Source organism: Colobus angolensis, unplaced genomic scaffold (genome assembly GCF_000951035.1).
Source record: "Colobus angolensis palliatus isolate OR3802 unplaced genomic scaffold, Cang.pa_1.0 Scaffold361, whole genome shotgun sequence".
Taxonomy (NCBI): domain Eukaryota; kingdom Metazoa; phylum Chordata; class Mammalia; order Primates; family Cercopithecidae; genus Colobus; species Colobus angolensis.
Window position 1 is genome coordinate 2,117,821 of NW_012116944.1, and position 12,334 is coordinate 2,130,154.

The 12,334-nt window shown below is 38.3% G+C and overlaps 1 protein-coding gene across 1 annotated transcript in view; it reads left to right on the plus strand.

Moving 5' to 3' along the window:
* IPMK (inositol polyphosphate multikinase) overlaps positions 1-12,334 on the plus strand; it is a 74,141-nt gene continuing 61,807 nt past the window's right edge. Inside the window, exon 1 of the mRNA XM_011953461.1 lies at positions 1-305. Coding sequence (XP_011808851.1) covers positions 116-305 — 190 coding nt within the window. The 5' untranslated portion in view covers positions 1-115. The remainder of the gene's footprint in view (positions 306-12,334) is intronic.

Genomic DNA, 12,334 nt, shown 5'->3' on the forward strand with positions numbered 1-12,334 from the left:
AACCCCCGGGCCTCCTCGCGCCCTAGCCTGAGCGACCCCCGGGTTCTCCGGCGCTCCCTCCCTTGCCCTGTTTTTTTCCCTGCTCTCGCTGCCGCTACCGCTTCTGCTCTCCGTTATGGCAACAGAGCCACCATCCCCCCTCCGGGTCGAGGCGCCGGGTCCCCCAGAAATGCGGACCCCACCGGCGATCGAGTCCACCCCTGAGGGCACACCGCAGTCGGCGGGCGGCAGACTCCGCTTCCTCAACGGCTGCGTACCCCTCTCGCATCAGGTGGCCGGGCACATGTACGGGAAGGACAAAGTGGGTAAGTGGGGGTGGCACGGGGTTCGCCGCTCCCCTTCCGCCTCCGCGAGCCCCCTGCCAGCCGAGGCAGCCTGGCGCTCCCGGGCCCCCCTGGTGTGCACGCCAAATCCCCGGCCTCTTCCGCTGTCCCTCGAAGCCTCGCCACTCGAGCACAAGGGGCTCGGAAAGTGGGACAATTCCTAGGGTGTGGGTCGTCAGGCTTGCAGCACTGGTGGCAGGGAGAGGCGTGCCTGGTCTCACCCACCCCCCGGGGAGGTTGGGTGTTGATTGGAGACCGCGTTGTTAGTGAAAATAAGGAACTTCATTTTTACTGGACGGGGAAGTAAATTCTCCCTTGAGCACAAGGTCTGTTTATTATAGGCGAGTAGCTATTGCAAAAGAAAAGGAATGAAATGCAGATGATGCTAATCTAGTACTTCTCTGCTGGGTGCAGCTGCATAGCTGGAGGGGAAGAAAAACACTGGGCTTTTTTGGGGGGGGAGGTGAGAAGGGAAGAAAGCTTGTCTGTGATTTTTCCCTGTCCCTTGAGGAGGTTTTTCTGGTGTCTCCTTGATTTCTCTGGGAGGCGTGGTTCCAGTAGTGCAGAAACTCGGATTCCTGGTAGGAAATTCACACGGATATGGTACTAGAATGATACACAAAATGTTCAACTATTCTTGTTCATTTTATAAGGCTGTACCATGGCTACTGTAATATATTTTCTGAGTTCACAAGTTTAAAGCTTATCTCAGCTTAGGAACTCTAATTCATCTAGCTTACTCGTAGTGGTTTCCTGGGCCATGATTACTTGGGTAATCTGATGGATGAGTATGTGAATATTGTGGATCTTTGACCCAGAAGAACCAGTAGATACAATTTAGTTTATGCTGGTAAAATGATTCGGGTTTAGGTTGCTAATACTGACATTTTTAGACGAGGTGACTAAGACCAACCCTGGTTAAGAATGACGTGCCTAAAGTCACGTTACAATATGTTAAGAATTGTGAAACCAAGAGTTCTTCCTTGGAGTACTGTTTTTTTTCACCATGTATTGTGTTTGCTGAAACAACTCAAGACTTTTAGAAAATGTGTATTAATTTGAGTATATGCTGTTTCTCAAAGCGACATTTTCCACTACTTTTATTTTTACCTACTTTGTTTAATTGTTTGGTGCCTTTCTCCCCACTAAATTGTGAATTCATAGAGGTTAGAGAGGGAATCTGTATTCTCATAGCCTTGTGCACGGACTGGGACTCAGTAACAGTCGGGAAATATTGAATAGTGAAAATTGACGGTTCTTTTAGTACACTGAGGTAAAGAAACAGCCTCCTCAAGATGCTCAGTATAGACATTTCCTCCTGTGTGTCGGTGTCTTGTAATGAGAATTTGAGAGTACTTATGGGGTTTCAGTTAATAGAGGAATGCCTATTGATTTATATTAATAAATTGTGATTTTAATATTCCTAATAATATTCTAAATGCCTGAAAAAGTAAATGTTTCCCTAAAGGTCCCTAGAGATTGACTTATATGCAAAGGAGAATAGATTTTAGAAATCTCAACATAAAAACAATCTAAATGATAATTGTCACTTAAGAGCATAACCACTGCTTTTCACAGTATGTAATAGTGATCCCATTCAGAGAGTTATTGCAAATAGTGGCTGAAAAGTTAATTTGTCACCCAAATTGCCTAATTAAAGGAAAAGTTTAGATTCTGGAGTTAGTACTCCTTAGTTTTATTATTTCATTCCATGTAAAATAAACTTTTTTTGCAGTTTCATAAGGGTCTTTTGAGTAGGGACAGTCTTTGTGTCACCATAATAGAATGGATTGAACATACTGTGCTATCAACCTAATAAATTATTGAATTTAATTCTCAGTTATACAATCCTGCATGTATTGTTAAGTAAAAGGATACTTGAATGATGATTATCTTTCCTATTTGTAAAATGGATAAGATGGTCACTAATTCAAAGTTCAACAGTTTTATTATGTTTCTCCACTGTCATAAGTCATGTACAGTTTAAAGAATATAATTTAGATTATGCTTTGGTCTGTCAATTGAAGTAATTCTCAGGATAAGCTTTGTTGAAGACATTATGTTGGTATTTGTTTTGTTTTTAAATTTGTGTTACCATCATTAAGTAACCAGAAATGTTCAATTTAGGACTATTTTACCTATTTCCAAAAAGGAGTTGTTGGCTTTGCTAGTTTAAAAATTAAACTCATGGAACTTGATAGAACAAAGGTGCTTGAGCAGAAAAATAGATTTTGTTATATATCCTAAGTTACAAGCATATATTGGTAGTTCAGATATCAGTTATATTTTACATTCTTCACTAAAACCATATTTCATCGAAGTACATTTAAATCTTAGTTCTAAGAATACAAAGTATTTTGTTTTTTAAATTGTAAAAATTGTATAGTACACGGATCTTTTAGGAAAAAAATTCAGTTTGAGTAGTGCCCTTCCCCCTACTCATTCTCCCAGGGGCAATCACTGGTAACTACTTCCTGTCTATCCTTTCAGGCCTTTGTTTCTGGGCACTTACATAAACACATTAGCCCAGTTCTGTTTTTTCATACAAATCTATCAGCAACTTTTCTCACTCATTCTGTATTATATCATGTATTATACCTATATTTTTGTACTTACGATATACTTTATTCTTTCTAAAAATTGTGTTCTACAATGTGGATTTATCACTATTTATTTATTTCTCTAATCGTAGATTTTTAGACTTTTCACCATTTGTTTGCTGTGATAAGTAATGTACTTATTAAACATTCTTGTATATTATAGCATACCTTGCACATTGTGTACCTATCTCTGTAGGAAGTTTTCACAAAAAAAGATCCATATAATTTCCCAAAACTCACCAAAGTTAGCATAAATATTTTTCTGCATAACATTCTTTTAATATCAATTTCTTTAAAAAGTCCTTAAAGTTTTAAACAAATGATGGAAATCTGATATTTATTTCTTGATCCGATATAGGATGTAGAAATGCGGCAGTCTATAGGGAAAACAAGGATTTAAACTGGTAATTGTTAGGGGAAGAAAGACCTACAATTATCTTGGCTTAGTAGTCTCTTTTGATTAGATATCCTCTGAAACATTGACCTAAAATTATTTCAACCCTTCGGAAAAGTTGCAAGAACAATAGAAATTAACATTTTGCCAAATTTGTTTTATTGTCTCTCAATATAAATAATGTTTTCTTAACTATTTGCAAGTAGGTTGCATACATTATGTCACTTTACATGTTAATACTTCAGTGTGTCTTCCTTAAGAATGAGGATATTCTCTTCTGTAGCCACAGCACATTGATCAACTATGGGAAATTTAACAGGGATATAATACTTTAATCTGTAGTCCATATTCTCACTTTGTCAACTGTTCCAATACTGTAATGTCTTTTGTCACATTTGTTTTTCTCAGTACAGGATCCGGTCCAGAATCATTTATTGCAATTAGTTGTTATATCTTTTAGTGTCCTTTCATTTGTAACGGATCCCCAGCCTTTCCCTGTCTTTCATGACGTTGTCATTTTGAAGAGAACAGGCCAGTTATTTTATGAAATGTTCTTTAATTTGGGTTTCTGATAGTTCCTTATGATGGGATTCAGGTGATACATTTCCAGCTGGATGATTGTATAAGTGGAGGCTAACAATAGCTGCCCTTTAGTAGTGGATTAATTCTGGTTGTCTGATTCAAGTGTAGTCTGGCTTCTTCAGTATATAATTTTGTTTGTTTTTTGAGACAGGCTCTTGCTCTGTCACCTAGGCTGGAGTGCAGTGACATGATATAGTTCACTGCAGCCTCAAACTTTAGGGCTCAAGCAATCCTGCCTCAGCCTCCTGAGTAGCTGGGAGTATAGGTGCACACCACTAGGCTAGGCTAATTTTTTTTTTGAATGGAGTCTCACTCTGTTGCCCAGGCTGGAGAACAGTGGTACAGTCTTGACTCACTGCAACCTCTGCCTCCCAGGTTCAAATGATTCTCGTGCCTCAGCCTCCTAGGTAGCTGGGATTACAGGAGTGTGCCACCACACCCGACTAGTTTTTGCATTTTTAGTAGAGATGGGGTTTTGCCATGTTGGCCAGGCTGGTCTCGAGCTCCTGGCCTCAGGTGATCTACCCACCTCTGCCTCTCAAAGTGCTGGGATTACAGGTGTGAGTCACCGCTGGGCCAGGCTAATTTTTACATTTTTTGTAGACATGGGATCTGGCTTTGTTGCCCAGGCTGCTCTTGAACTACTGGCTTCAAGTGATCCTTCTGCTTCAGCCTCCCAAAGTGCTAGGATTACAGGAATGAGTCACCATGCCTGACTTCAGTATATAGTTAATGTTTTCTGTTCTACAATTAATAAGCTGTATGTGAGGAGACACTTTACAGTTATGCAGCTATCTGTGTTCTCATCAACTTCACCCCTCGATTTGGCATCTGTTGATTCTTGCCTGAAGCTGTATTTATTCTGATAGTTACAAAATTGTGATTTTTTCCCCCATTCTTTCACTCCATCTGCTTTAACAGCTAGCATTCTGAGAAATAGCTCTCCCTTTACCCCTAAGTATTTATGTCCTTATTTATAATCAGTTTGCATCATAGATTCCTATTTGATAACATGTATCATTACCCATTATGGAACTTATTTATTTGACTTTAATCACATCTCAATGTTTTTAAAAAAGGAACTTATTTATTTTGTTGCTCAAATTGTCCCAAATTTGACCATTGAGAGCACTTCCTTTCTGTCATAACAGGTTTTTTAGAATTATCTCATAACTATCGTCCCCAGCCCTATAGTCAACCATTTCTCCAAGGAGCCCTGGTTTCTTTTTGGGTGGAAAATGGTATTTAGAAACCAAGATCTGTGTTGTAATAGCTGTTGGAGTATCATTTCTTCCAGGACTTTTCAATGGATATGATTTTTAAAGTATGTATAAATATTTTAGAAATTGTAATTTCATATTTCATTTAAACCCGAGTTCTTCATTTCCCTTGATTCTAAATTTGTATTTCCCTTCTTTCTAGTAAGAAACCTGGCTCCCAGTGTTATCAATATGTTTATTCTTTTGCTTAATCTTATAATTTTCAGAATTTCTACACCCATACTACTTCAGAAAACAAGCCTAGAATAAATAATTCAGGATGAGTTTTGTTTTGTTTTGTTTTCTTTTATACTTTTAAGTTCTGGGGTACATGTGCACAAGGTTCAGGTTTGTTACATATGTTTACATGTGCAGTGTTGGTTTGCTGCACCCGTTAACTCGTCATTTACATTAGGTATTTCTCCTAATGCTATCCCTCCCCGCTTCCTCACCCCACGACAGGCCCCGGTGTGTGATGTTCCCCACCCTGTGTCCAAGTGTTCTCATTGTTCAATTCCCACCTATGAGTGAGAACATGCGGTGTTTGGTTTTCTGTCCTTGCGATAGTTTGCTCAGAATGATAGTTTCCAGCTTCATCCATGTTGTTACAAGGGACATGAACTCATGAATTCAGGATGAGATTTTCTTATACTGAGAGTATAAACTGTGTTCAAGAATTACCTGGGGCTGGGCACGGTGGCTCATGCCTGTAATTCCAGCACTTTGGGAGGCCAAGGCAGGTGGATCACTTGAGGCCAGGAGATCGAGACCAGCCTGGCCAACATAGTGAAACCCTGTCTCTACAAAAAAATGCAAAAATTAGCTGAATGTGTTGGTGGCACCTATAGTCCCATCTACTCAGGAGGCTGAGGCAGGAGAATCTCTTGAACCTGGGAGCGGAGGTTGCAGTGAACCGAGACTGTGCCACTGCACTCCAGCCTGGGTGACAGAGCGAGACTGTCTAAAAAACAAACAAACAAACAAACAAAAGTTAGTTGGATTAGGTTTTTTGGTTTTGGTTGTTATTTCTTTTTCTCTCTTTTTGCAGTAGTAGTATTCATTTGAAATACAGTTGGGTTCATTTGTTTCTGTTTAAATTCATATCCCTGCCTTCTCAAATTTTGTTTGTTTAATTATATATTTGAAAGCTCATAACATTAACATGCTTCCAAAAAACAAAACTTTACAGAAAAGTATAATTAAAATTGTCACTCCCTTATCACTCCACCCCATCCATTCCTCAGCATCTCTTGTAGGTAATCAAGTTGATTGTTTTCTGATTTATCCTTTTTGAGTTCTTTTTACAGATATGTAAGTTTTATCTCCCTTTCTTTCTGATACAAAAGCTAGGATGCTTTATATACTGTTTTTCACCTGGTTTTTAAGAGTTAAGACTATATCCTAGAAATTGATATGTATCACTTCTTAGAGTTCCGCCTCATTTTTTTTTTTACAGCTCAACTGTGCATATTCAATCAATTTCCTGGATTTGCTTTTGGCCTTTTATTTTCATTGGCTTGTTTATCCTACTTCACGATCTTGATTCAAGTTGTTTTGTAATAAGTCTTCATGCATTCCACTTACTATTTCAAGATTGTCTTGGCTTTTTCTGGTCCTTTGCATTTACATACAGATTTTAAATCAACTCATTACTTTTCCCCAGAAACCCGATGAGATTTTATTTGGCATTGCCTTGAATCTGTAGATTGCTTTGGTGAGAATCGATTTCTTTACAATATTGAGTCTTCCAATACTTGAACATGGTATATCTCTCTATTTAGTCCTTTAATTTCTCTCAGTGAGTCATAGTTTTCAGTGTACAGGACTTACATATTGTTTACTACGCTTTTTCCTTAAGTATTTGCTTTTACTGTAAATTGTACTGCCTTAAGATTTTTTTTTGAAAAAAATTTAAATTTATTAAAAATATGCCAGAATAGTACAGTGAACTAATGTATGCCATTCATCTGGCTTTATCAATTGGTTATACTAATTTTGCCACATGTGCTTTATTACTCTCTGTATATGATGATTGTGCATAAACATTTAAGAATAAATTTTAGACATCATAACCTCTTTCCTCTAAATAATTGTGTATATGCCTAAAAATAAGACAATTTTCTTACCTAACCATAATAAAATTACAAAATTCAGAGTATTTAGCATTTGGGTTTTGCCGTTATTCCAGTAATATCACTTACAACACTTTCCCTCATCCAGGATCACACATTACATTTCGTTGTTTTGATTCTTTCGTTTCCTGTTATTGGGAGCACATCTTTCTGTATCTTTCATAACCATGGAATGTTTGAAGAGTATAGGTATATAACATTTTAGAATGTCCTTTAAATTCACTTTGTCTGAATGTTTTGTCATGATTATATTCAGATTATGCATTTTTGGTGAGAATATTATATGACTATGTCATGTCCTCAAAGCATATCATAAGACATAAGATGTCAGTTGCATTATTGGTGATGTAACTGATCACCTGGTTAAGTGATGTCTGCCAGATTTTTCCACAGGAAAGTTATCATTTTTGCTGTTAAGTAATTTGAGAGGAATATTTTGAAACTGTTATATATTCTGTTCCTCATGGAACTGTACCTTGATTGATAATATTTGACAGACTCACGTAGTACTATGATAATTGCAAAATAGTAATATTCTAACTAGCATTCCTGTTACATTTGTTTTCGTTTTTGTTTTTTGAGACAGGTTCTTGCTCTGTTACCCAGGCTGGAGTGCAGTGGTACAATCATGGCTCACTGCAACCTCTGCCTTCCAGGCTCAACTGATGTTCCACTTAAGCCTCCTGAGTAGCTGGGACTATATGCATGTACCACCATACCTGGCTAATTTTTTTTTTTTTTTCTTGTAGAGACGGGGTTTTACCACGTTGGCCAGGCTGGTCTTGAATTCCTCAGCTCATGCAATCCACCCGCCTCAGACTCTCAAAGTGTTGGCATTGTAGGCCTTAGCCATTGTGCCCAGCCCTCATTTCTATTACATTTGTTAGTTGGCATTCTGTATTAAGGAATAGATTTTCCTCCTGATTCATTCATTGATTGTTAAGGTGGATTTTTTTCAAACTTCAGTGGATAGATATTATCCATTATTGTTGCTGCTTGATGTTATGGTTGTCTCAGATTTGAGCAGTGGGAACTTCAAGCTGGCTCCTATGTGTTTTTGATATTTCCTGTTTTTTCTTTTAAAACATTTTTTAACTTTCTGGCATAAAAAGATATTCCACATTCCTTTTGTGTTTTCCCTGTCTCAGCCCTGAAATGAGCCATTTTTCTTCAAGAAACGCTTGTTCCTTTAGGGGTAAATGGTATTTAGAAACTATGGTCTGGCCGCTAGGTGTGCTCATAGTTTCTTGGGTGTGATTGCTGTTTTTTCCATTCACAGACTGGACTAAGAAATGTATAATTTCATATTCTTAAACATTTGAGTTAATCCCTCTACCTATAATTTAAATTCAACACCATGAAGTTCTTTTTTGTCTCCCTCTATTCTGTATTTACATCTCCCTTCTTCCTCATGAGAACTCTGTCTCCTCAAAACATCAGTATATTTATTCATTTTGAAATATTTAAACCAACTTATGTTCCTGGAACGATCTAAAAGAACCATTTTTTAAAATTGCATTGATTTTTCTTCATTGTCCATTTCTTAGTTCTTTGACTTTTCATTCCTATCTTTCTATTTATTTGGAATTAATACATTCTTTTTTCTGACAAATTGGAGGCTTCCTTTTTCTTCTAATACAAGCATTTAAAACTGCACATTTCCCTTTAAGTACTAAGCAGTACATTATCTGCATTTCACAAATTTTGATAGAGTTTTTATTATAATTTATATTAAAAATACTTTCTAATTTCCCTTGTGAATTTTGATACATGAATAATTAGAAAGGTGTTGTTTACTTTCCAACTATTTGGTATTTTCCCAAATATCTTATTGTTACTTCCATTGTGGTCAGAGAATATTTCCTATATGAATATTCTCTGTGATTCCAATCTTGTTAGATTTTAGACTTGTTTTATGGTCCAGCACTTAGTCAATCTTGGTGAATGCTCCATTTACATATTAAAAGAATGTATATTCGGTTGGATATAGCATTCATTCCACAGGTGTCAATTTGGTCAACTTGTTTGTTGCTGCTCAAGTTTTATATATCATTACTAATATTCTATTTGTTTTTTTTTTTGGAGATGGAGTCTCACTCTGTCTCCAGGCTGGAGTGCAGTGGCGTGGTCTTGGCTCACAGCAGCCTCCACCTCCTGGGTTCAAGCGATTCTCCTGCCTCAGCCTCCCAAGTAGCTGGGATTACAGGCATGTGCCACCATGCCCGGCTAATTTTCATATTTTTAGTAGATGGTGGTTTCACCGTGTTGGCCAGGCTGGTCTTGAACTCCTGACCTCGTGATCCACCTACCTTGGCCTCCCAAAGTTCTGGGATTACAGGTGTGAGCCACTGCACCCGGCCTGTTCTATTTGTTTTATCAATTGTTGAGAAAGTAATTATGGATTTGTCCTTTGTGGATTTGTCTGCCCTTTCAGTTCTGTCAGTTTTTGCTTCATGTATTTTGAAACACCAAATAATTTTAATTTAGTACACACATATTTAGAATTTTTGTATCATCTTAATGAACTGACCTTTTTATTGTTATGAAATGTCTCTCTTGATATATAATGTCCTGTTTCTTGTAGTCTGCTGTCTCTAATACGTGTGGTCTGATATATAATATTACTATATCAAACGTTCTTATGAGCAATAATTGCATGATATATCTTTTCCATTCTTTCACTTTTAAGTCATCTGTGTCTTTTAAAAGTGTCTAGGGGTTTGATATTTTTCAGTCTGTTTCGGATTCTCTGAGCATCTTGGCTGTATGTTTTTATGTTTCTTAATACTTTTAGAACATTTCAGGCATTGCCTTGTCAATATTTTCTCAGTCCCTTTCTCACATTTTAAAAATGTTCTTTATTTTATTTTTTTTTTATTTATTATTGTTTTTGAGACAGAGTCTTGCACCATTGCCCACGCTGGAGTACAGTGTTGTAATCTCAGCTCACTACAACCTCTGCCTCCCAAGTTCAAGAGATTCTCATGTCTCAGCCTCCCAAGTTGCTGAGATTACAGGCGCGTGCCACCACGCCTGGCTAATCCTTGTGTTTTTAGTAGAGACAGGATTTCACCATGTTGGCCAGGCTGGTCGCGAACTCCTGATCTCAGGCTATCAACCTGCCTTGGAGTCCCAAAGTGCAGGGATTACAGGTGTTAGCCACTGGGCCTGGCTGTTAAAATACCCTGTGTTTAACTGAGATTAAACAAAATCTATTATTCTCTTAGTATGTATATAATGTATATACTTTCTTATATCACAGGTTTTCTTTTCTAATAATAAAAGCAAAATATGTTGTTTTCATTTGTTTTATTCCGTTTGATTTTAGAAGCAGGGTCTTTTCCACTCAGACCAGAGTGCGGTGGTGTGATCACAGCTCACTAGCAGCCTCAACCTCTTGGGCTCAAGTGATCCTCCCATCTCTGCCCCTCAAGTAGCTGAGACTACAGGCATGTGCCAACATGCCTGGCTAATTTTCATTTATTTTTTGTAGAGATGGGATCTCACTATGTTGCTGAGGCTGGTCTTGAACTCCTCAGCTCAAGTTTTCTTCCTGTCTTATCAGGGGAACCAACCCCCAGTATTTCAACATAAGTTCTTTTCTATTTTCCCTAAGTGTTGGCTGGTCTGAGAAATAAAGAGAAAGAGTACAAAGAGAGAAATTTTACAGCTGGGCCTCTGGGGGTGACATCACATGTCAGCAGGTTCTGTGATGTCCCCTGAACCACAAAACCAGCAAGTTTTTATTAGGGATTTCAAAAGGAGAGGGGGGTACGAACAGGGAGTAAATCACAAAGATCACATGCCTCAAGGGGCAATAAAAGATTACAAGGGCAGAAAGGCAGAGCGAGATCACAAGGCCAGGGTGAAATTAGAATTACTGATGAGGTTCCATGTCCTACTGGGCACGCATTGTCTTGATAAACATCTTAACAGGAAACAGGGTTCGAGAGCAGACAACCGGTCTGACTAGAATTTACCAGGCTGGAATGTTCTAATCCTAGCAAGCCTGAGGGCACTGCAGGAGACAAGAGCGTATGTCATCCATTATCTTCAACCACATAAGACAGACACTCCCAGAGTGGCCATTTTAGAGACCTCCCCTTGGGAATGCATTCCTTTCCCAGAGTTATTCCTTGCTGAGAAAAGAATTCAGCGATATTTCTCCTATTAGCTTCTGTAAGAAGAGAAATACGACTCTGTTCTGTCCGGCCCTGCAGGCAGTCAGACCTTATGGTGATCTCCCTAATTCCCTGAAAATCGCTGTTATCCTGTTCTTTTCAAGGTGCCCAGATTTTATATTGTTTGAACACACATGCTTTACAAACAATTTGTGCAGATAATGCAATCATCACAGGGTCCTGAGGTGACATACATCCTCAGCTTGTGAAGATGATGGGATTAAGAGATTAAAGACAGACATCGGAAATTATAAGAGTGGGGAAGTGATAAATGTCCATGAAATCTTCACAATTTATGTACAGAGATTGCAGTAAAGACAGGCGTAAGAAATTGTAAAGGTATTAATTTGGGAAACTAATAAATGTCCATGAAATCATCACAATTTGTGTTCTTCTGCTGTGGCTTCAGTCGGTCCCTCTGGTCGGGGTCTCTGACTTCTCACATCACTGTCTCAGCTTTCCAAAGTGTTGGGATTATAGGTGTGAGCCACCACACCTGGCCAATATATATTTATCATAGAAATTTCCAGGAGAAATTTACAAAAAAGAAAAAACAAAGAAATATAAATTACCTAGATGGTGATATCATCAAGACGGCAGAATAGAAGATCCCCTAGCATCACTGCTTTCATAAAAATACAATTAGAAACCATTCAAAGACAAGAGCACCAGCCTGAATACACCAGAACTCGGAAGAATCAGAGAAATCTCCTGTATCCACAGACATGAGAGAAACCTTGGCTGATAAGAGAATCATCATTTCAGATTGTGCCAACCCCTCCCCGAAGCTGGCATAACACCACTCAGAAAATTTCCCTTGACCCATGGTTTCTGAGGTGAGAGGAGAAAATTGGAGGTGGATG